Raw genomic sequence first — 25,460 nt, 5'->3', positions numbered from 1 at the left:
ATATTGCGATTCCACCACACCGCAACATATAAACAAAGCACTACGAGCTGAGTTGGAAAGTAAACAAGCAACTGTAAGTTTATAAAAGCCGACTGACTGCTGGGAAGTGACATATACAGAAAGATGGTTTTACTTCTCCAGCCCCATCGACTCTCATCCAACTTCACGCACTCGGGCCCACGTTGACGCCACGTCGAAATTCTCGGTCTTGTATCTAAGTTCATTTCAGTGTGTACTTGATAAAAATATATTTTGTACTTAAATACACAAGTTGAATAAGTATGTCTACCATTTTCTCTCTCTCTCTTATTTCCTCATGATAAACTGAACATTTTGAGAATGCTTCAGTGAGGAAACCAAACATTCCTCATCATGTTTACATACGAAATGCGTCGTGTCGCAACTATTTTATTATTTATATATTATATTATTTATTTTATTTGACATGGTCTGGTGATAAGAGAATGAAATTCCATTTGTGAAAAGAGCTTTTATAAATATTTTTGATATGGCCATATTTGGTTTTTGGCTTGATAGGCATCAGGTGCAAAGTCAATAGAAGTTTCTGTGAGGGCGTAGCTCCATGATGCAAGTCTCATAGCTCGTGTGCCAACCAGCCAACCCTAACCCACATAATCAGCTTCAAACCCTCTTACAAAACAAAAATGCTCTTTCAGTTCTGTTTCAACTCAACACGTTTTTTTAACCCAAACTGGATGAAAGTTTGCCAAGAATGTATTCTTTGAAACCTTTCCCCCATTTCAACAGTCTGCAAATCATTTCATTTTAACTCAATGTCGAGCAAAGAGGAATGTGGAGGCCGGAATGGTCAGCGTGAGAAGAAAAACAGTTTGTTGTTCTTACTGGCGATTAGAGAGGAAGCACACACACGCACAGCTGTACCACACCGCTTTGTCAGCTAAATAAAGCTGCGACCGAAGAGGTTTTTCGAGTAAAATCTACTAACTACTAACAACTGATCTTTGGAAACTAATAATTCTCACGTGTCAATGCTGTGTACAGTATGTATGCCCTTACTACAAGTGGAGTGCAAGTACCTCCACGGCCAGCTCTCCCAAACTCTCCAGAAGGTAGTCGGTGGCAGCTGAGACTTCCTGAACAACTTTAGGATCAGACTTTACATCCTTCTGTAAAGAAAAGAGAAATACATTACAATGTTATTCTCAGTTGAAAATTATGAAATAAAAGACAACACATGGATCTAAAACAATCTTTGTATTTTTATTTTTACCTAAAATGCATTTCAGGTTACTAAAAACTTTTCACCTCTGTGCATGTACAACAGGAGTTATTATTATACAACTAACATTAAGCAGAAAGGTCACATCAAAACTATTCTACAAGTCTATCATAAATTTGGCAGATAATTGCCATCTTAAAAATACTGTGCATGTTCATGGGGGACTACAATTTGATTTGTATTTTTTTTTAACCTCCAATTTGGAAGGATCATTTGAAAAAAAATATATGTATACTGTAAATCATTTGTGTCATGTGTGTTTTTGTCCGTAATTATTTAATTATTCAAACCGATTTTAGCTATCCTCTTTTTTTTTGTGAAATAAAAGATAAAAAAGATTTAAATTGTTGGGGGGGGGGGTGAAATGTTTTAAAAAAATAGGGGAAGGAGAGCGAGAAACTGTGAATGCATAACGGCTCAAAGCGGCTTTGGCCTTGCATCTTCCAGTCCATCACCCGAGTGCAAGCGTGTCTGTTTCCTGTTTGTCACACTCAGCAGTCTGCGGCTAAAATGCCGGACACGAAATGAAGAACCTGTTGTAAAACTAATCTGGAAGAGGAGGGCAATGCTTCAATTTTCTAGAATACTTTCACAGTAACTTGTTTTCTCCTTCTCAAAAATGCACAAACACCTTCAGTATACAATGTTGTTATTGGACTTATACTGGAGAAGACCATATATTTTGTTATTAATATATTTTTTTATTTCTTGAATGAATATCATGGAATGACAATAAAGACTTTCTATTCTACTCTAGTCATTAAAATTTTGTAAAAGTACTGGTAATGTGTTTCAAGCAAATGATTTTGCATCCAACTTGCCCCTGTTTGAGAACATTTACCTTCTTTGTTATTTTGCAAGAGTTTGTCACAAAACCTCAGAAACCACTTTCAGTAGGACACAGCGTTTTGTTCACCTCTGATCAGCCAACGCTTGCGTGACTCACTTGGCTGTCACGGGTATGGAGGGGAAGGGGGCAGCTTTATTGGGAAAACACAAGTAGGGGAGAGGTGACACTGGTCAGGAAAGGGAACACGTGTTCGAGCCAGAAAACCCAAGTACTTGTGGAAAACCTGAGCTATGGGGGGGTAACCATACTATAGTTCAGGTTTAAACTGTTTGATAAGCAAAAACACACACACACTTAAATACACGTACCCGAATCGGCTTGAGGAAGTCCAAGTTGGAGAGGAAATGACTCTGGGCCTTGTTCAGCCAGTCCCTGGAGGACTTGCAGATGATTTCTTGTGTCAGATGGGAAACATTGGGATCCGCAATGTGCACAAACTCCTCCAGGGGCGTTACATTGCACAGGTCTCTGAGATGAAAGCCAAAACCTTTCGTCAGAACCTGGACAGAGGGAAGTGAAAAGAGACAATCATTCAGTATTTTTTTTTTTATTTTATTGTATTTTTAACTACTACACTATAGCTAACTAAGGGTCTTTAACAACACTGGGGTTATGGAAGTCACGCTAATCTTTTCTTCCACGACAGACCCGACTCATTATCTACCCATTATCAGACTTAAATGTTCATTTTTGTGTTTTTATTTGTTGTGTTTTTGTATAGATGACAAACAGAGACTTGTCCTCCAGGCGTTAATTATCTGCTTGTGTTACACACCACCATGTTTATCACGCTATATATACTGTAAACACAAACATTGTTTGTAAAATTAGTGGGATTTGGGATGAACTGTAAATTCTTTAAAAATGAAGACTCTCCTGGAAAATTTAGAAAGGACTTCGCCAGTTTACTGGAAGCTTATTCTCGCTGATCAATAAGACATTTGGGTAGTGGCGGCGGGTGGAGGAGCCAAGTCACATCGCAGCACTGTGTCTCCACGTGAGGACTGACGGGGGAAGAGTGGGGGAAAAGGAGCAGTCATGTGACTCCTGCCCTCTGCTATGATTTCCTGGAAGCTGTTGTCGATGTGTCAGAGCATTGCTAAAGGCATTCATGTACGTTGGACAAGTACATCATGATGATATGTATGGGGGCTGAGCTGCGAGTGTCTGTGTCTTTCTTCGTGTTAAGCCTGTGATATTATGACAAGATACAGAAATTGAGAGACAGATTGTTGTACATTGCTATGGGTGAGGAAAAACATTACAGCCAGTTGTGATGTAGATCTTGATTAAAATGGAGGAAAATCCAGTGCAGAGTATCACTTTGTATCCGCAGTGTCTGCACCAATATAAACCCACCCAGATTTTTTTTTTCTAGTATTAAGGGCTTAACAGTCTCCACTGAGTCAAGGTCACTGGATTTGTGCACCAGTACTGAGGATAGGGATTTATGAGGAGCTCCCATGTGAAAAGGACTCTACATACTGTACATACATTTGGTGGCGCGTTTTAAAATTGAGAAATAATATACATAATAGTATTCTACCTTTTCCAGATTGACATCAGCCTCCACTATCTGCTTCAGTGCGTGGCGAGGAAGTGAGGCATTGTGATGCAAGAAGTGGGAGAGGGTTTCGTTGTCCCTTAAAAAGTCCTTCAGTTTGAAGCCTAGAAGATAAAAAAAAAAAAAAAAATTGTGAAATGTTTAGAAAATATACACAAGATGGGGAAGTGAAGACTTGTTCCAACAACAAAATCAAGCAATGAACGAATGAGAGGTATAAAAGAATTTTCCAGCTATTAAATCACTTCCACAATTCTGAATCATTGTGTTATAGTGACTAATTTCTGAGCAGTTCATATTCTGGTGAGGGAGGAATTAATCTGGAACGCAGCCGCTGAACGTGATGGATGAGCAAAACGTTTGGTGCATATTAGAGTCATTCGTTCATTCATCTTCCGTTCCGGTTATCCTCACTAGGCTCTGCTAAATGCTGAGTCTGGCTTAGATTCCCATTAAACTTGTTTTGGTCAAACAGCAAAGGTAACCTTTTCTAGTTTTTAGAGATCAAACCCAAATATAACTAACTGGAACACAAACGGCTCTGAGAACTTTTTGTGACTTCAAGGATATCAACTAACTTCTTTAAACGGTTCGGTCTGCGACCAGCAATCACTTGAGGTTACTTGCGGCTGTTCCACTTTTCCCTACATTGTGCCAAATGGCTCCTTCCGTCCTCTCTGACGCACGCACATATCAAACAACGCACAAACTGCATCCTAAGTGAACGTCCAAGAGAAGAAGTGAAGAACTGTACGGCTCTACGTCTGCACGAGCACAGTGTGGATGTTAAATTCGACACTTGTGTCTACGAGTTGGCTTAATTCTCTGAGGTGAACTCCCAAGGAGTGCTAATAGGCTCTAATCAGTGTCCCAGTAGGAAAAAAAGACCACCATTACAGGACATACAAAGGCCAAGAGGACACAGAGGACTAGATTCTAAAAGCTCATTAAAATGGGAGGTTGTGATATATGAGTCCATTCCAGGTGTGTGGTTGTGTATGTGTGTATGCATCTTGTCAACAGTCTACATTTACTGAGTCAACATGATTGAAATTACCCGAGTTATCAGGGTCAGAGAGTTTTCTTTTTCACGTTGTGCTGGAGGTGGCTAATAATATGAACAGAACAAGACTCGAGTGGAGCATTTTTTGTTGAAAAGACAGACAATTCTCAAACATCAGCCCATGGCAACAATTGCTATCACTTACCAAACTGGTCCAGAAACAGACCGCCATCGTTGTGAACAAGCAACACTCTTAACAAAACAGAATTGTTACATAACTTTGAAAACATTTAAATACATTCCACCATTTTATGGATGGATTCTGCCTTTCATTTTGTGATCCTGCCCACCTAAAACAAATAAATAAAACAATGGCTTTAAGTGCCAGTCTGGCCTGTTCTGTATGTGGAGCAGCGTTGTACACATTTTCTGCAAATCTAAATGTCCAAAGCACAAACGACATGTAGACAAAATATGTCAGGACAAATCTGGTTGCGTTCATCTCTGTGTGGATTAAGATGAGAAATGCTGTGGGCCATGAAGGAAGCAACAAAGCATTCAGTGGCAGGCTACACCCGGAACTGGTTGTAAAATGTCCTTTATTTCTCATGAAATATCACTTTGATTGAAAAAGAAGGAAGATCTAGATATCTGAAGGTTGACAAATGGTCCAATGGGGTGCTCAAACATTTATATTTACAATTCTAAGTAATGTGTAATAATTGGCTTTTTGCAAGTATGCTCTGCCTTCCAGAGCTGTGTTGCATAATCATGTTCTCTACGTCTGGACAAAAAGAACAGATGCTTTGAAAACAACAAAACCCCTTGTTGTTATGCTAAGCTGCAATATTATCTGCTCCTGGGTCTCAAGTGAAACCTAGCTCGGGCACATTTATTTATGGAAAGTAACTGAACTGATCACAGGGGCATTGAGTGGTAAAATGGAACAGACTCGTAGTTGTTATTTTTTCTTGGATGTCTTCATGCTGGGCAGCACGGCTTGGTACAGGTTAGCACGTCTGCCTCCCACTCGCGATGTTGTGGTTGTGAATGCTGGCTCAGCCCCTGGAGTTAACGTGTTCTGTACATGTTTTCGCCCACATTTGAGATAAACAGAAGATTGAATTGTCCCAAGATGGGAGTGACATCGCATGGTTGTACCAATACCAATGTAGAAAATGGATGGATAGATGTGTATGTGGGCTCCAAAGAAGTAAGGGTTTAGTGAATACTTTCTAGGTTGATTTTCTTTTCAAGTGTTGAAGTGTTTAATACTGTATTACTGCATAGTGGAAACAGGACTCTCTCTTATTTGAAACTGTGTGCACAAAGTCTGCCCCGTCAAGCCAACAACAAGATGATATCTGAGAAATGCAACCTTTCTCAGCAGCCAAGGTCATGGCTATGGCTGGGAATCTTTTCCTATCGCAGTTTTTCAAGATGTTCCTCTAAAAAAATCCAAAAGAAAAACAAATCTATGCTCACAATTGAGATTTACTGCCTTTGAGTAGCAAGTGTCAACATTCAAACTCAGATTAGGTGCAGATTTATGTCTTGATTACAAAATAATTGTCAGGGTGGTACATATATATACTTTATATACTTTCCTCCATTTCCTCCATACTACGAAACCAAGGGAAACACCCAGCAACCTTGACGAAATGCTCCCCACCCCCAGCCTGTCAGACATTGATAAGAGAGGCTCTCAGAAGAGCTCGACTTTGTTAGCAACCTTTACAACTTGCTTTATTATGCATCACCCATTTTGTTAATCTACTCATTCGGCACGATTTGTTCAAAATATGCAGTATGACAATGCGTTTTTAGTTTAAATAATAATCCTTTCAAACAGCAGCATAGATAGATCAAGTAAGTAAGAAATCAAGGTACTGTATCTCAATAAAAATGCCTTATAACATTGTGGAATATTTTAAAGATTCCACACTTAAACTGACCCACTAAATCAAATACGTCTGACGATAAAGTTGTGTCAGAGTTTTACATTCTCTTCCCTTATCAACCCAATTGACGTAAGTCAGGGGATCATGTGGAACACAAAACTAGTGCAAAACACGGTGATAATCAAAATGTCCTTACGGGGAGTGTTCTTCTGCATCTTGTGGAGAGCCCCCAGCAGCTCTCGGTAGCCCTCATAGCTCCTATCATTCTGGGTGTACAGCAGGATCTTCTTGGCATCAATAAATAGTCGAGAAAGTCTGAAAATGAACGAGTTAGACACATAATCTTGGTGAGACATAAGTGAATGACATCCAATGCAAATCCTATATAAAAAATGTTTGCCAATCAACAAAATCGCATCCAGCTTCATGTTGCAGTGCAGCTCTATACTACTGCAAGCTACAGTACAACTGCAATTATAAACATTGTTCAATTAATAACTCACTGACCGCTGCCATATGGGATGTCATTAAGACAATCATTGAGCTACTGTGTCGACGTGGAAGTAGGTCATTTTCATCACTCACATCGAATCGTTGAAGTTGCCTACGACCCCTGGACTCTCTCCAGGGGTTGGGTTTCGGAAGCAGGGGTTGTTGGCGTTGCAGATGATTCCTTGTACCCAGGGCAGAGTGCCTGCTGAAGGCATGGCCTTGTTTGGGAAATGACCTGTGAAGGTACGCAGAATATGCCATTAATTGGGGGAGTTTGACATCCGGTACACAATCCAGAGGACAAGACAGATGAACATAATTGCGTCTCAGTAGACGAACGATAAAAAACAACGAAATCCTTCAATCGCGAAAGCCATGGGCAAGGGAAGTTTATTTTTAGAGCACGGTTTCTACAGTAGCCCAATCAAAGTGCTTTACAGCTATATACAATTACAATTGGACTAATAAAATGATTCCATAAAACATAAGAACGCTTATCAATTAAAAGCAAGGAGAGTGCAGATAAAAATTCTTTCAGCTGCCCCACGCAACAGCTGAGATTTGGGGCTTTTTTACCACATGTATGGCCTTGACTTAACTAGCGTAGAGACCTATCACTAACTTTATTGCTACTGTGCAATTTATTGGACAATTTACTACTAAACTGATAAGCATTGAGGTTAATTCGATAACAGATTTGTGGATTTGTCACTTTCGTTGGTCTCCATTGACTTTGATGTGTGTGTTAAGGTGTCATCCAATATGTAGACATAGATATCATTACTGTCCATTAAAAATCCAATAAAATGCTTTCAGAATGTATTTGGGACAAGGCCTTTGCTGCAAGTGCTGATGAACTTTAATGTTTGCATTTCCCCAAAGAGCTCATCTTATGGCCCAATGGTCCAAGCAAATATTGACAAATCCAAAAGATCCCAACATGCAAAGGACGACTCATATATTGATTTTACTAAGAAACTTGAGTAAAAGTGTGTAGGCGTGTAACATTGTACTCTTTGTGGTGTATACTTGAATTCCATGTTTCATGATTAAAGAGGAATATTGTTCATTCTTGTGATGGCAGGGCATCTTACATTGATGTTGCTCGTATGGGGGGTAGTGAATTCGAACTGAGATGAGGATGAAGAAGATGAAGAGGGGCCAGATAATCTCAATCAGCAGCTGAATCTAAGAAAAGAAGCAGGAAAAAGAAGGGATGAGACAAAACAATCACAGCTTCTCAGTGGACAACAAATTCACATTAGACCTCTGTGCTCTGGAACTAATTTGCTCAACTGTGATCTTCATCTTAGTGTATCAGGCATAAAAACAAGTACAGTCAGTATATGTGTCTAGCTAGGAGGAGGCGTATGTCATCAGTAACACCAGCAAGAGACTAAAGTCGGAAAGTATATAGGTTAATAAGTAGAGACAGAGACAAGTCTGCCGGGTTTAGAAGACGAGGTTTTCTGCCCATCTGTTCCATATGGCTGTTAAGTCTGAACCAGCATGGCAGACACCAAAAGCGATGGGAGGAATACAGAATAAACACATTCTCCACCACCGTGCACTGTATCTCTTTGTTGGAAATCACTGGACTGAAAACAAGGCAGGAACTGGCGTCACTTCAGGGAAAGCTTCTTGACCAGGGGCCATAAAGGACGATTGTATGCAAATGAAAGCCCTCGCGAAAAACAGAAGGCAGCTCTATGTGTCAAGCCTCTGCTGAATGTAATTGAGATAACTTTGAGTGAGTGGACGACAGACTGCTCAGGAGCCGGTGTGCACTTGTGTCATCGCATTGTTCAACGAAAATGTAATCAGTAATGCTTTTCGGAGCCTGCGGACAAGAGTGGACTGTTACATCCACCCGAACCCACAAAAGGAACCAAGATATTTTAAAACCACCCTTAAAAATAAAAGGGATGATGGAAATTCTAAACCTTGGCAAAGATTACATTTGATATCACAAAATCAGATGCACACTGACATGAATCAGACAATAAAAATAAAGTCACACTGCCATTGCATCTCGTAGACTAAGACAGATTCAGACAAGAGGAAAAAGGTTATGATGGCATATTTATAATCAAATTGAGTGCAAGGGAGCTGCCAAAATGAACTCCATATTGCGACACTCATACTTACAGTTTGTCGTCTTCGGTAAGTGAAGTTCTTCCAAAGCAGTAAACCCAGTTGAGTGAAGACCGCCATCACGCTTTCTTCGCGACCTCCGACCTCACTGAGTCCGCTCCTGCTCCTCACTGCAAATCCACGCACACATACAAAAAAAAAAAAACAAGCAAACTATTAAAGGCCTCGATCTTTGACAACAGCTAGTGCAAGAGAACATTCAGTGGAGTATGGTTATTCCACTTATTTCTAATCAGGAATTAAGAAAGGCTAAGTACATTTCAAATCAGAATAAAATACAACAAAAAGAGCTAGAATATGGAAGTGGGGTGGGGATTAAAAGCAAAACTGTTTGAATATCGGAATAAATGTTAGGACCAAAAGCATTTAAAAAAATAAATAAAATAAAAAATAAAAAAATCCATTCACCTGTGAAGTTTTACAGCAGCAACCCAAAAGAATTGCACACAAACCACAAGGGAGGTGATAAAAGAGTGAAGGAAGAAGCGAACCACTGCAAACTTTTGAAGCTCACATGAACAAACAATCCAAAAACTGTTCAAAGTTCAAAAAGTGTGAAAGTGGTCTGCAGGTCTCAGTGGTTCTATTTTCACCTCGTCATCAGCTTCATGTCAGAGGACTCCTAACGTGATGTAAATGTGGAACATCATTTATTTCACTTCATCAAACCAGGTTGATGATTTCATCATAATCATTGGATTTATTTTAATCACGTACTTAAAGACCCTGTAGAGTGATAGATTATGTATCTTTGAAGATAACTGCTGAAAACCATGAAAAGGAAAAGAATACTGTAGTTCTGAATTTTGGAGCTCTAGCATTAAATTATTTTTCCACATTTCAGTTGCCCAGATTTTTCGGGCGGGGCTAAAACAAAGCCCAGCTACTGTACATACTTGAGTTTTCTGGCATGAGCCGGCCCTCCACCACTGTAGAAGTGTTGAGCACCTTCATTCTGTCTATCCCTACATCAAGAGAAATGCATCTTTTCCTAGAATGCACAATGCGTATCGCTGTGTTTAATAAATGGTTAACTTTCCTTAAGCGTGTCTGTTATGTGGACCGACATAGCGTACACCGAGCGAAGCAGTGATGTATTGGACAACAGTGCCGTCGATCTCTGACATTTGGAAGCCTGTTGTGCTGTTAGCTACCTAGCTAGTGGCTCACACCGATTCCATGATTGACATTGAAAAGTCATCTCAATCAAATATATTCCAGACACCAGATGCTTTGAAGAGATACAAGGTATTTTCATGGCTCATAAGATTGACAGGTGGCAGTTTAGTCGGACGTGTTTTCAGTCCCTTCTAACCGACCTGCCAAAAGTGTGTAAAAGTGTCGCGAATATGTCATTTGATCACCATTATTCAGTCAGATTTTATATACTGTACGTACTTTGCTAATATTTTATTCATTCGAGTCTGGGAGACTTGTGAAGAAAACTTGTTTCTTCACTTTACAGGGACTTAAAAGATGTGTCTGTCCAGAGAAGACCAACAGACCCCATGTATTTTGGATGCAAACACTTTTTTTCCCTGGAAACCATGTAAAGGTTTTTCACGTCAATACTGCTCAAGGGTCATGACACTTGCTAAGATAACGGCAATTGGATGGCCAATGGCAGTGCCGAGTCAAGGGCAAAAGGATGCGCAAATATGGTGGGAAGAAAGTACAGAGTTCGACATTTGCTTAAGGGTTGGAAAAAAATGTCTAGTTACATCACTGATCAAGATCTCAATACAAACGCAATTGTAGCAGTCCATTCATATCCACTGAAACGAATTCAAATGTTAATGGCTTTACCTGTTTTCATCCTGAATGCAAAGTGGATTCAAAATCATTCAACAAAAATGCTTAGAACACACACTTTCCTCCCAGTTGCATGTATTAAGTACATTTGCCGGAATACGGAGAATCTTGCAACATTGGGAAGGACAAATAACACATTAGCCTGCGGACATTTCTGATTTAACATCTGTTTTTTTGGAGTGATACAATTTTATGGAAAAGCTTGTGACTCATTTTTATCACAACCCACTGAGTGTTCAGCAGCCTTGGTGAAAAACACTCGTTTCACATTATCAAAATAAATAAAAAGGCTGATCAAGAAAGAGAAAGAAAGGCTGAGAAAGAAAACCCATCAGTGACAAAAAAGAAAAGAATGAAAAAAAGAATTTCATAAGCATTTCATTCAAACAAGTGCTTCTCATTAATATAGTATTAGTTCACTGCAAGAAACTCCCAGTGCTATTAAATAAATGTTTCCAATCCGACACAGTGATATTAAAATTGGTTTGATGATTTGAAAGCGTGTGATTCGTATGCAAAAAAAAACAAAACAACTAAACTCAGGAGTGGGGCAAATACTTTTTCTTGGCACTGTAAAAGCACCTCTTGTGCAGTGCTACAGTACTGCAAATGCAAAGAATACATCACTTAGAATGCCACTTGAGCACTTGTTCTACTTATAAAGGTTAAGTTCTAGATTCAGCTCTTAAATTGGATTTCACCCGAGTTGCCAAGTCCTACTTAATGGTGCGCCCTGTAACTTTGGATTTAGACCATTCCCACACTGGAACACATTCATTCCTTTGTTTGCTCTTCATTATCCATCAATCCATCCATCCATTTTCTTTGCCGCTTATCCTCATGAGGGTCGCGGGGAGTGCTGGAGCCTATCCTAGCTGTCAACAGGCAGGAGGCAGGGTACACCCTGAACTGGTTGCCAGCCAATTGCAAAGCACATGGAGACAAACAGCCACACTCACAATCACACCTTGGGGCAATTTAGAGTGTTCAATTATCGTTGCGTGTTTTTGGGATGTGGGAGGAAACCGGAGAGCCCAGAGGAAACCCACGCAGGCACGGGGAGAACATGCAAACTCCACACAGGCAGGTCTGGGATTGAACCCGGGACCTCAGAACTGTGAGGTCAACACTTTATCAGCTGATCCACCGTGCCCCCCTCTTGATCATCAGTTGTTTTAATTTTTTTTTGGTACAATGGCTGTTTATGTGGTGAACCACAAAACAACATGAAGTTGTGTTTATTTTAACGATGCATTAATGAGCTTCTAATACTCCTAGTAAGTGTAACCACTTTTTCCCCCCCAAACTGCAGAATTTAAATTCCCGCGCAAACTTGAATGTCCACTCATTTGGGAAATGGACCGTCTTTTCATTTAGATGCTGGCAGGAAAATGTATTTTTACGGAAGGAGCCTTCATGCAGAATGATGCAGCGCTACAGCGCCCTTAGTGGTAAACCCAAATATGGTCCATTTTATACTTGTTTACCATTAATTCCTTGTCACGTGTCATATCACATTTTTAGCCGGACCTGCAATGAGTTCATTGGGTTCTTTCTTTGGACAGCACATTTAATAAGTGATGATGATCATAACAGAGTTGATCGCAACAAGGTATTCACGTCAAAATTGATCACAATTCGGACACAATAAAAGCAACAGTAAAATGTAAATATAGTAAAACAACAATAAAACGGACAAAAATGCAAATATGAATGCAACAAAACCAGGATAAAGATGGTATTAAAAACAAAAGGACACGCGTTCGTGTTATTACAGGAGGACGGCTAAAAATATACAAAATTGCTTTGACGCCGCACAATTTTCAATGAAACAAGGTCCAACTTCAATAGAGTCGCGATGCCGCACATACACCACAATGCAAAATTCACAAAAACACATTACTCCAATTGAATAAGCGCCTTAATTGCTGCTATGAGGTGAGGTCACTATCGGACATCGTCGTGTTTACACGCCAGCGTGTCAATTGCTGAAGATATTCAAAGCTGACGGGAAGCAATTACCATCTATAAAAAAAAAAAAAATCGACCTTATGACAAACAATGAACCGTTGGAGATATCAACGCATGTTTGGGGCGGCATAAAAGGTCGATTTACAGATAAAAGTAACATATCACATGTTTTGTCTGTTTTCGTCACTTTTTTCCCCCAAAATGAATGACGTATCGAGAAGAGGCACTAATATCTCAATTATTTTGAAAGCAATTTATCGGAACTGTTTATGTCTGATGAACCTCTACCTTGACAATAACACGTAGCAGACGGCCAAAGAGGTTACTGACTTCATAATATGAAACGACAATGACCACTCACAAAGAAAATATTAACATATGTTCAGTAAATAACCCAAAACTAGAGGACTTCATTAAACATGCTTTATGGCATTTATTTACATTAGTTCAATGTTAAAAGCAAGTTTAGCGACTATTATCACACGGCAACACAAGAAAAAAAGCCAAAACAATTGTCTTCCGCTAAACCAAAAAAGGAAAATCAATTCAGAGTTATAAACACAATAACGTTTCAACTGTATGACTGTGAGTGCGGGTGCATGAAAGAAAACGACAATATAGCCACAACTTTAATGCCACCAACCTTGATCCTGAATATCCTTTCTTTATCCCTTCTCATCAACAGGATGACTGGTCCGAGCCAATTTAAAAAAGAACAAACAAAGAAAAGAAAAGAAAAAAAACGGTACTCCTCCTCCGTCTTGGAGCTCGCATCTGTGTGTCTGAGTCAATGCAAACAGTCGTTCATCCCCCCAACTGGTTTTTATACGGCAGCTCAATGCGGACCAGAAAGCAGCAGAGGCAGCAGCAGAGGTAACTAGCGGTCATCACAAGCTGCCTGCATCCCATATAAGGAGCGCACGTGCCCAGTCAAAACACCTCTTAAAGGGCCAGCGGCACCTCACTGGCGCCAAGCTCCTTCAACTAGACAACATACAACATACATAGTCTAGGAGAGCTTGCATCTTTTCTGACTGAATTGTAAGAATTTGAGTTTCAGGTGAATGCTCACGTTTGCATGATCCACCTTTCCGCCATCATTTTTATCTATATTATATTCTTATGTCTATATTTTTACCTTGGCGGGACAACTGGTTAGAGCCCCCAATATCCCCATAACGTGCATTAATTGGAGACTCTAAATTGCCTCGAGGTCTGATTGTGAGTACGACTGTTGTCTGTCTTCATTTGCCCTGTAAATGGCTTGAAACCAGTTCAGGGTGTACCCCGCCTCCGGCCCAATGATAGCCGGCATATGCTCCAGCACTCCCCCGACTCTCGTGAGGATAAGTGGCTCAGAAAATGGATGGGTGGGTGATGTTTTTTACCCATTTTAAATGTTTTATTTCTTTGTATTCAAATGCTTTTAATCGTGTAAAGCACATTGAGTTACCCTGTGTATGAAATGCGCTATACAAATAAATTTGCTTTCCTTTGCTTACAGTCCTCAACTTGAAAAAGTAAACGTGGTCTTAATTTCTCAGTGAACTGAAGAAGATTGCTCTTATAATTTTGATTATGCAGACCTGTGGTTGAATTCTCGAATGAGTAAAAATGCACAATATATCATATCTCAATGTACACAGGAACAAAGGGGTCATAATGCACTTGAAAGGTGGTTTCTGGCTTTTTAAGGCTTATAAAAGAACTTAACAGTTGTCAAGAGGTACCATTTTCTGCTACTATGCAAACCGATGTTTTTCCATATCTCTGATTACAAAAACAACGTTTGTCTTTCTCATATAACTGAATGTATCAGGAGCTGGAAAGGAAATGTAAACAATATTTGGAGATACATACAGTACACGCTCAGCACTGTACAGAGGTGGCTGGTAAATTGCATCGCAAACACGGTTATTTCGCAAACCGTCTGCCAGCTCACTTGTTTGCCGGAGTGCAAACCAGCCTTGGTTAATGCGCAAAGTAGATGGCAGCCATCTGGAAATGATTATTTTGCCCGAGCCCGCCTTCTTTCACCCGTTTTACTGGAAGAGAGGTTTGGGAAGTGCACAGAAAATACTGGGATGGCACATCCCATTTCTTTTCATAATTTTCAATAAGTGGATACAGTTACACTTGAAAATCTGTAGCCTCAAATTTTGGGAACATAAATACACTTAGTACACCTTGACTAAGACATGGATTTAAGCGATATTCGGTACTGTATAATGTATGTGTCTGTATATATGCATATATAATTATTGTATTTAGCAGACATAAATATATATCATCCAGTTTGAAGTTTCTCAAATGAGTGGGAACTCAAGGAAAAATGTGAATTCTTGTAACATCTCCCTGTATGGGATCTCATTAAAAGTGGGCTCTTGATTAAAGGGATGAGGTTTTTAATCCTTCACAGAATCTCCCGAACTGTTATCATGGCAGATAACACCCTTTTAAATTGACTGAATTAATGTTATATGTCTAACAGGTCATTCTTCCGGAATCAGTCAGTGTGCACCAAAACAAATTATTTTCAAGTTCATTGTTGATGTAAATCTTTATACAAAACCAAGGCAATAATAAATTACAAATATTTGTAGTTTTCATTAAGGATGTATTTTTTTTTCAAGGTCATCTTTGGGTCTGTTGTTTCTTTTGTCTCCGTCATGATGCAACGAGCTGTGAGGAGAAATTATTCCACTGAGTGGAGAACAATACTTCAACATGACGGTGACAGTTTGAGACAGGTAGTAAAGGGAGACGGGATTATTTGCCCAAAAGCCGGTTGGGAGTGTCAGGGTGATGGATATCGGCTTAGAGCAGAACATATAATTAGAAAACACCCAACTAGAACAAGAAAAAAAAAAAGATTAAACTCAATCTCTGGTTTGGTTTGTAGCACCTGAAACAGGGTTGCCCAAACTTTTTTGACCTAGGAGGCCTTTTTCAAGTGGCCAACCCCCTGAGATCCACCATTTCAGTGTCAGCGTCGTTTACCCACACACTTTCTCTAACTTGCAGTCATTGACCTCACAAGACTTTTTCTTTTTTGTCATGCAACTATTATACTGTACATCAGATTGCTGTTGCTGAGCCTCTCACACACGCACATACACGCAAACATTCACTCACACACCAAACTGAAAAATAAATCAGATTGAAGACAGGTTGGTCTCGGAGTATGAAAAGATGAAATCACCCTCTTACCTTCAGCCTAGAACAAACATGAGGAGTTTTCAAATCTTAAAAGACAGACCCAGGTTATGAATCCAAAAATTCTGGTAGTTAACAGTTTTTGGTTATAATGTGTGTTGTGCTCCATTAATCTCAACACAGAACACCAGAAAGATAAAGATTCAGGTCACCATTAATCTCAAAATCTCGTGATCACAAAACGAAGTACAAAAACTTTCAGGTTTGTGCTAATGTTTTCAGAACGTTCCCGAAAAATTTGCCAATAATGGCTCTGTGCTGAAAAAACGACGAGGTGAAGAAAATACTGCACATTTCAATCCGAGAAACCCATTTTTATCCTTCAAAATAACGAGTAAGACATATTATTACCATATTTTTTCAAGTTGTTCCCTTTTGTTGAGTTGTGGCAGTTCTTGATTGGCTATATTTTTTTCCGTGTCATCATTCTCAACGTCACAACTTGGAAATTGTCTGCATTGTCCCACACAGGTGAAGACTTTTTGTCAGAAATACTGAAAACATTCATTATTTCGGGTTGTAGGGCGTTTACCTGCATCAGACCCTAAAATCAGGATGAAACCTGATGCTGATATTAAAACACTGTATGAGCACACTGTCATAATATGAAATTGATTTTCTTTTCATTACTTTTTATGACAGTATAATATGTTAATTGCGCCACGGTAGATCAGCTGGTAAAGCGTTGGCCTCACAGTTCTGAGGACCCGGGTACAATGTCGGCTCCGCCTGTGTGGAGTTTGCGTGTTCTCCCCTTGCCTGCGTGGGTTTTCTCCGGGCACTCCGGTTTCCTCCCACATCCCAAAAATATGCAACATTATTTGGACACTCTAAATTTCCCCTAGGTGTGATTGTGAATGCATCTGTTTGTCTCTATGTGCCCTGTGATTGGCTGGCAACCAGTTCAGGGTGTACCCATGCTCCTGCTCGTTGACAGCTGGGATAGGCTCCATAACTCCTCTCGATCCTCATGAGGATAAGCGGCAAAATAAAATGCATGAATGGATGTATGAACACACTGTCGTAAGATTAAATCGATTTTCTTTTTATTATTATTGATGAAAGTCTGATATGTTACTGGCGGCAGGGTGGATCAGCTGGAAAGCGTTGGCCTCACAGTTCTGAGGTCCCGCGTTCGAACCCAGACCCACCTGTGTGGAGTTTGCATGTTTCCCCCGTGCCTGTGAGGGTTTCCTCCGAGCACCCTGGTTTCCAAAACAAAACAAAACAAAAAAAAAAAACCCATGCAAGATTAATTCTAATTAATAGATTAACTCTAAATTGCCCCTAGGTGTGATTGTGAATGCAGCTGTTTGTCTGTCAGTGCCCTGCGATTGGCTGGCACCCAGTTCAGGGTGTACCTCTAACTAACTAACGTCCTGCCCATTGACAGGTGGAATAGGCTCCAGCACTCCCGCACCCTTTGTGAGGATAAACGGCTAAGAAAATGGATGGATGGATGAATGGATGGATGAATGATATGTTACTATAGTCAGCCAGAATCTGCTAAGAATGCAGTTATTGTCCCCTCACCGTCATCCCTGTCATACCTTTATGTGTGTTTTTGTTTACACTTTAAGGACAAATGTTGTGTTTTTTGTTTAATTCCTCATTTAAAAAAAGAGCATCCATGCAATAGGTTTTCCCTCATGCTATTGATATTGGAGGGTTAAAGCTGCAGCTGATTATTAATGTGAACTGAATGGGTGGGAACAATACCATTCATCCATTTTCTGCACGGCTCACTAGAGTTTCAGGCATCTTGGATCCTATCCTAGCTAACTTCGGGCGAGAGGCGAGGTACACCTTGAACTACTCGTCAATCAGTCGCAGGGCTTGTATAAACAAACAACCACTCATATTCACATCCGCACCTTCGAACAATTTAAAGTCTACAATCAAACTACCATGTATGTTTTTAGGATGGGGGAGTAAACCAGAGTACCTAAAGAAAACCTAAGCACGGCAAGAACATCCAAACTCCACAGAGGCGGGGCTAGGATTTTAACCCCGTTATTCAGAACTGTGAGGCAGATTTTCTACTGGTGGGAACAATGGAAAAATGAAATTCCAGTATTTTGTTGGAAATTGCCTGTCAGTAACAAATTGAAAACGGACTATGAACCAGTTCATTTTTCTAATTGAACCTCAAAGCACTTTGCATAGAATGTGAACTTTCCCTGTTCCTGTGTGAGAAAGCACACTTCCACAAATATGTTGATCCAAGAAAAGATGTAAGGTTCAGGGTACATCTTTTGTGATCAGGGTATGACTTTTCCACCAATAGTTTCCAGAACACTACATACTTTCCAGGTTGAGCAGATCTGGGTTTGATTGCAAAGTCATTTTCGAACGTCAGAATCTCATCCTCAAAAACAGAACTTTCCAAGTCAAAAAGTGATTTGACCTTGGCGGCAATGTCACCAACATGCAACTTGCACTAAATGGAAAACACATCTAGCTGCCTACACGTTTGATGGATACAAAGTCAGTAAAATGTCTATCAAGCTTTGACGCTCTGAACATGCTCCTCATAGTGTGTACTGTCACACTTCTACCTTGATGTTGTAGTTCCGCTTACATGCGTGGGAAGTTGTGCTAGTTACCATGCTGCAGGGTGCTTGACATCAGCTGTAGATTGCTTTTAAAATGTTCACTGAACTCATCATGTTGCCTTCATCTTTACCTTTTCCCTGCAGCTCTAAATTCAAGTAACTAAAGTCGCCAGAGAGATCAGTGAGGAAAATTATATCTAAAAGGCACAGGAGGTCCTCTAGCTTATTGTGGTAATCCACCTGTTTTTAAAGTTTCAGGATCCCCTTGATTTCAGGTGACAGCTCTGCAAATCAGGCCAAAAATGTACACGGACCTCTGCTTAAGAAAACGTGTGAAGCAGCATGTGTCCATGCTCAGCATCATTCCCTTCATAGTGAGCACCAAAAAAGTCTCCTCTGCACACTCCTGCCCTGAACTGAAAACACAATCTACATGGCAAGATCCATCACTTATTTCACACAACGCTGGTGAATTATACAATGATAGGTAATGATTTCTGGGAAAGATACACTGGTTCGACGTATGATAGCAGGTGCCCCATCAGTTGTGATGGAAATCAGCTAGAAGATGGTCAGTTTTGTCTTGCTTGCAAATCCCATGAAGGCGTTTAAAATATCCTCACCTCTTGTGTGTCCTTTAAATTTCAAATAGGTGAGTAACTCTTCCATGGGACTTGTCTTCAAAAATCATCCTGATGAAAGCATAATTGTGCCACGTCCACCATATCGGTCAACTCGTCAAATTAGAGGGAAAAGCACTAACATGAGTTTATATCCATTTTCAGTTGCTGTTCCAAATCCACAGTCTCTCATATCACCTTATAGTGGTATTGCAGGACACGTGCACTTGTTATTATATATTATAATTATATTATGTTATTATATGACTGTGCATACAACGACATAACAAGCACTTTTCCACTACATGCTTGCACAAATAAAATGGAACACACACACACACACACACACACACACACACACACACACACAACACACACACACACACACACACACACACACACACGCACACGCGCACACACACACACACACACACACACACACACACCACTCTATAGTTTGAAATCAACACACCCATATCCCTTAAAACAAAAGATTTCAGGTGGTTTTACTTGAATATTAATACCAAACTTCCGCATTTGGACCGTAATGAGGTGAATTAATACTGTATTGACCCATTGGTGTATCCAAAATGGAGTGCTGTATATTCTCAAGAATTACTCAATGACTCATCAAATGTTATGTTCACCCAGAGCAAGAAACACTGGTGGATCTCCTTTGTAACTGTAACTGTAACTTTAAGGGGAAGTACCATAGACTAGCCCATTAATCAAGGGCTTCAACACATCCTGAGGGGTGAAATGCTACAATATTGCAGTTTTGATATTGTCTGTAAGTCCAAATATTTACATCCTAATGAAACTACTTTTTAAAGTTCAAGGGACAAGTGATGATTTTATCTATCTTTAAACAAAACGCTATTATAATCTACATGGACGGGAGTTCACCCAAATATATCATTAATTTTCCTCATTCATCTAAAGAACACAAACTATGTAGTGTACAAACATGTAGCAATGGTTGTGGTGAGGCGATCATTAAATACAGAAAATATTTTCTGATGGCAGTGGAGTAAATTGGAGGGTAAATTGGAGGTTACCCTCACTTCAAAATAAAGACAGTCCAGAAAAACTAAACAATACTTGACTTGCATACATTTCCTTTATTATTGTTTTGACTTGGCAGGAACCGATGTTGACATTTTTGTAGTTATTAACATGTATATTGGCTGTGGGCGCATGCAGGCTATTTCAGGTGTTCAGATCGTTTTGTTTTATGTGTTTTGAAGCATGCTGTATGTAAACTCTACATGAACATAAAAATAATTTAATTCCTTTAGAACACCCAAAGCACGGCTCCATAAACCCTTATGATGAGTAAAAATTATGAATCTAACTTTACCTTGCCTGGAGGCGGGTTAGTGGAGCCCCCCTCTGAAACTAGGCCTGAAGGTGGTGCTTAAAGGCGAGGGGCTGGTGGCAGGGCCTGCACCCATGGGGCTCAGCCACACACAGCCGGAAAGGGTAATGTGCAGTAGATCTTGTCAGGCTGTCCTGGTTTCAACATCCCATGGAAATTGGGGACAGTGCCTCTGGATTGCCAGACTGGAGCAGTGGTTCCCCTTTTTAAGAAAGGGGACCGGAAGATGTTCTCCAACTACAGGGGGATCACACTTCTCAGTCTCCCTGGTAAGGTCTATTCAGGTGTGCTTGAGAGGAGGGTCCTTTGGAAAGTTGAATCTAAGATTCAGGAGGAGCAATGTGGTTTTCGTCCTGGCTGTGGAACTTTGGATCAGCTCTTCACTTTTTGCAGGGTCCTCAAGGGTGCATGAGAGTTCGCCCAACTAGTCTACATGTGTTTTGTGGACTTGGAGAAGGCCATCAACCATGTCTCTCTGGGAGTTCTGTGGGGGGTTCAGGACTATGTGGTACCGAACCAGTATTTTGGGCTGTTCGATCCCTGTACAACTGGTGTCGGAGTTTGGTCCGCAATGCCTGCAGTAAGTCGGGCTCATTTCCAGTGATGGTTGGACTCCCCTGGGCTGCCCTTTGTCACCAATTCTGTTTAGAACTTTTCTAGGAGCAGTCAAGGCGTAGAGGGGTTACGGTTTAGTGGCCTCGGTATTGCATCTCCGCTTTTTGCAGATGTTGTAGTTCTGTTGGTTTCATTAAGACGTGATCTCCAACTCTCACTAGAGGAGCTGAGTGTGAACCGACTGGGATGAGAATCAGCACCTCTAAATCTGAGACGATGGTCCCCAGTTGGAAATGGTGAAGTGCCTTCTCCAGGTCAGGGAAAAGATCCTGCCCTAAGTGAAAAGGTTTAGGTATCTTGGGGGTTTGTCATGAGTGAGGGAAGAATGGAACCAGAGATCAACAGGCGGATTGGTGCAGCCTCTGCAGTAATGCGGTCCGTTGTGTTGAAGAAGGAGCTTAGCCAAAAGGTGAAGCTCTCTATTTACCGGTCAATCTATGGTCCTACTCTCACCTATGGTCAAAAGCTGTGTGTCATGACCAAAACAACAAGATCCCGGATGTAATCGGCTGAAACAAGTTTCCTCCACATGGTGTCTGGGCTATTCCTTAGAGATAGGGTGAGAAGCTCGGTCATTGAGGATGGCTTCAGCGTAGAGCCCCTGTTCCTTCACATTGAGAGGAGCCAGATGAGCTTTCTCAGGCATCTTATTCTGATGCCTCCTGGATGCCTCCCTGGTGAGGCGTTCCAGGCATTTTTCACACCGGGAGGAGACCCCTCGGGGACGCCTCAGAACACACTGGAGAGACTCTGTCTCTCGGCATCCTCGGGAATGTTTTGGGATCCCCTTGGAAGAGGTTGATGAAGTACCTCTGGAGAGGGAGATCTGGGATTTCCTGCTAAAGCTACTGCCCCCGTGACCCAACCTCGGATAAGTGGAAGAAAATGGATGGATGGAATTATTTTTTTCCGGTCTCCCTTATACCATTTCAAACATTATGCAGTTCAGAAAACTTGTTCAGCCCTTCCGTCACATTTCCACATATACATGAACACAACCCCAAAATGAAAGTAGTACTGTAGAGATGGGATCAGTATAATCTGACAGGACTTGATATATGTTTTTTATGACATTTTTTTAATCCATGATGTGACTTTGTTCCTTGAAGAGAGAACGTCCAATAGCTGTACTGGGTTTCGAAAGTTAGGAGCTCAAAAGCCACACGTTTTGTTCTTGTTGTGAGTCCTCCTTGTTGACCAAATTAGATGATCGTGACATTCACAGGAAAATGTACATAATTTATGACTGGTATTTTTTGAATCCAGACTTCCTATGTGCAGTTTCCATTTTCTTTATTTGTGCATGTGTGTGCTTTCTCAGGGGGTACTCCAGTTACCTCAGAAAAACATACACTGATCATTGAAGATTCTAAATTCTCCTTAAGACCCCGTCACACCATGACGTTCTGGCCAGCGTCCTATAGCGTTTGAGGAAACATTTGTAGTCGCCCATGGTTGACGGGATAGCTCCAGAGTAGCGTTGTTTCCACGCCAGTGTACGTCAATGATCGCTGGGAATCGGTGGAGAACGCTGGTCCGGAAAAAAAGTTTTGAACATGCACAAAAGTTCTCACCGAGACCAGCGTTCAACAACGTTTAATTTTAAACGCTGCAGAACGTTCAAGAACATCCGTGGAACGTTTTACTAAGGTTCGCCGAGCGTTGCACGTGTTTGCCTATTGTTAGTCAGTCGTAACTCGAGCTTTACTTGGTTGTTACTTAATCGTTTGCTTTGCACTAAACGACTCACTGGCAACCTGTCAACGCCCACTGAACAATCCCCTAGCGCACAGAGCGTGTAACGTCGTTCGGTGTCCATTGAGTGTCATTCGAGCGTTTTCCGAACTTCAATGCATATGGGTATATAAACCGATGCTTTGTAAAAGCAAGGTCCATTTAATATTAAGCTACAGTAGAGAGCACCTACTATGGAAGATCCAGAGAGCACCAGTTCGTTTTCGCGTAAAAACTCCACCAGACTATCCTCAACAGCCCAGTCCAGGATCCTGCAATCCTTTCCCTGCTTCTTTTGTCTCTTTGTCGGACCGTCCTCACTGTGGTTTGCAAGGTGTTTAGGGTGCCCAGGGGGTGTCACATGGTGCGTGACTTCACGGACTTGCTCTTCCTCCTGCTGTTGTTTTTCCTCCAAACACATTGCTCGTGATGAAAGAGGCTTAGCTTTCTAACTAGCAGCGCTAGTTGCTGAAGTCCGCGCCCTAACTTTTTTTCTTCTCGGGGGCATGATGCTCACTGTTGTAACTCACGACAACAACTGAAGTGACTATGAACTTTCCAACGTTTTAGTGCCGGTTCCACTGTAAAAATTACACACCAGCAAAACGCTTTTCTGTCGTTATTCACTCATTGGTCACACGCTCAACACAGTCGTCTTACGTTGACAAATCGTTCGTTGCGCCCCAATGACACGTTTGCACACACTAATGGTTTTTAGGAGTGTCTTATTTGGTCGCTGTTACACGCTTTTCATACGTTAGACACGCTTTTCGAGCGTTAGACACACGTTAAGTCATGCGTTAGACACACGTTAATCACACACCACATGTGTCATCCGCGTTTGAGAACGCTGAAAAATAGAACGATTGAAATGTTCAGAGGACGTTGACCAGAACGTCATGGTGTAACGGAGCCTTTAGGTGTGAACGTGAGGGTGAATGGTGGCTCATCTATATGAGACCTGTGATTGATTGGCACCTAATCCAGCATGTATCCTGCCTCTAACTCGAAGTCAGCTGGGATAGGCTCCAACACACCTGTGTCTACTTTATAAGATGCATAATAAAATCACATTTGTCACACTGAATGAACTTTGGTCCCCACATATTCTACATTTTCACATGATTGTCACATTGCACATCAATAGTTTGATACCCAACATGAGGCTATTCATCATGGAAATGTTGACTGTAAATACACTACAGTAAAACAATAAAATAAAAGAAACGGCTTATATTGCATACTATTGTGCTACTGTGGTGTTTACATAATTCACCCGTGGGACCTCGAGTTGGGGTGCGGGGTTCCACACGGACTGTTTTTGTTGTTGCGCTTCCGGAGGAAAGGTTAACAGAGTTCCCGCCGTTATGCGAGTAGTTTGGTGATGTCGAACAATAAAGCAAGTTCTGTTTCTGTGTCCGACACTCCGCCTCCGACTCCTTTTCTCCGGCGCTACACTGGTGACCCCGACGTCAGTCCCGGCGTTTTCGAGACTGAAACGAACATGGCAACCGCCATCCTCAAATTGCCGGAGTTTTGGGAGACGTCCGCGGCAGCGTGGTTCGCACAGACTGAGGCTCAGTTCGCCCTCCGCGGGATCTCAGATGATTCCACGCGTTACTACCACGTTGTCTCAGCACTCGGGAGCTCAACGGCGGCCAGAGCAGTGAACTTCATCACCTCTCCCCCGGCCCGAGATAAGTATGCTGGGATCGAGGCTCACCTTCTCAAGGTTTTTGAGCTTTCACGGCCGGAACGTGCCCGACGTCTGTTGGCTATTAATGGACTGGGGGACAGCAAACCTTCCGAACTCATGGAAATGATGCTAAACCTGCTGGGCACGGAAGAGCCCAATTTCATTTTCATGGAACTGTTTCTCAGGCAAATGCCACCGCATGTTCAGACGGCGCTCGCGAACAGTACGATCACTGAGCCCCGGGCCCTGGCCGAGGAGGCTGACCGTTTCTTCCTGGCAACCCAGCGCTTCTCCCCTGAGACGCTGGCCGCGACGCGCAGTTCCTCACTTTCGGGCGCGGGGGTGGCATCCAGCAGGGGCCCCTTCGGGACCGACGGCCGTGCTGGCACAGGCTTGTGCTACTTCCATGCCCGTTTCGGTGCGAAAGCGAAGAGGTGCCGCGCCCCTTGCAACTACGATGCGTCGGGAAACGCCAAAGCCCACGCTTCGCAGCGGCCGTGAGCGTGGGCGCGAAGAGCCGGCTGCTGTTCGTCAAGGACAACCTTTCCGGGCGCAAATTCCTTTGTGACACCGGCGCCCAGAGGAGCGTCCTGACGGCCTCTGCGGAGGACGCCGCTGGCGGGACTCATGGGCCACCC

The 25,460-nt window shown here is 41.6% G+C and overlaps 1 protein-coding gene across 1 annotated transcript in view; it reads right to left on the bottom strand.

Annotated features, from left to right (window-relative positions):
- The window catches only part of LOC133505721 (phospholipid-transporting ATPase ABCA1-like), a 33,765-nt gene extending 19,890 nt beyond the window's left edge, over positions 1-13,875 (bottom strand). Inside the window, exons 1-8 of the mRNA XM_061829110.1 lie at positions 13,652-13,875; positions 9,220-9,335; positions 8,166-8,259; positions 7,165-7,306; positions 6,776-6,894; positions 3,658-3,779; positions 2,420-2,611; positions 1,059-1,148 (exon numbers count right to left, since the gene is read on the bottom strand). Of these exons, the coding sequence (XP_061685094.1) occupies positions 1,059-1,148; positions 2,420-2,611; positions 3,658-3,779; positions 6,776-6,894; positions 7,165-7,306; positions 8,166-8,259; positions 9,220-9,285 (825 nt within the window). The 5' untranslated portion in view covers positions 9,286-9,335; positions 13,652-13,875. The remainder of the gene's footprint in view (positions 1-1,058; positions 1,149-2,419; positions 2,612-3,657; positions 3,780-6,775; positions 6,895-7,164; positions 7,307-8,165; positions 8,260-9,219; positions 9,336-13,651) is intronic.
- Between the last annotated feature and the right edge of the window lie 11,585 nt (positions 13,876-25,460).

The sequence above is a fragment of the Syngnathoides biaculeatus genome, chromosome 9, assembly GCF_019802595.1.
Source record: "Syngnathoides biaculeatus isolate LvHL_M chromosome 9, ASM1980259v1, whole genome shotgun sequence".
Lineage (NCBI taxonomy): Eukaryota > Metazoa > Chordata > Actinopteri > Syngnathiformes > Syngnathidae > Syngnathoides > Syngnathoides biaculeatus.
This window is presented reverse-complemented; position numbering and strand designations above follow the sequence as displayed.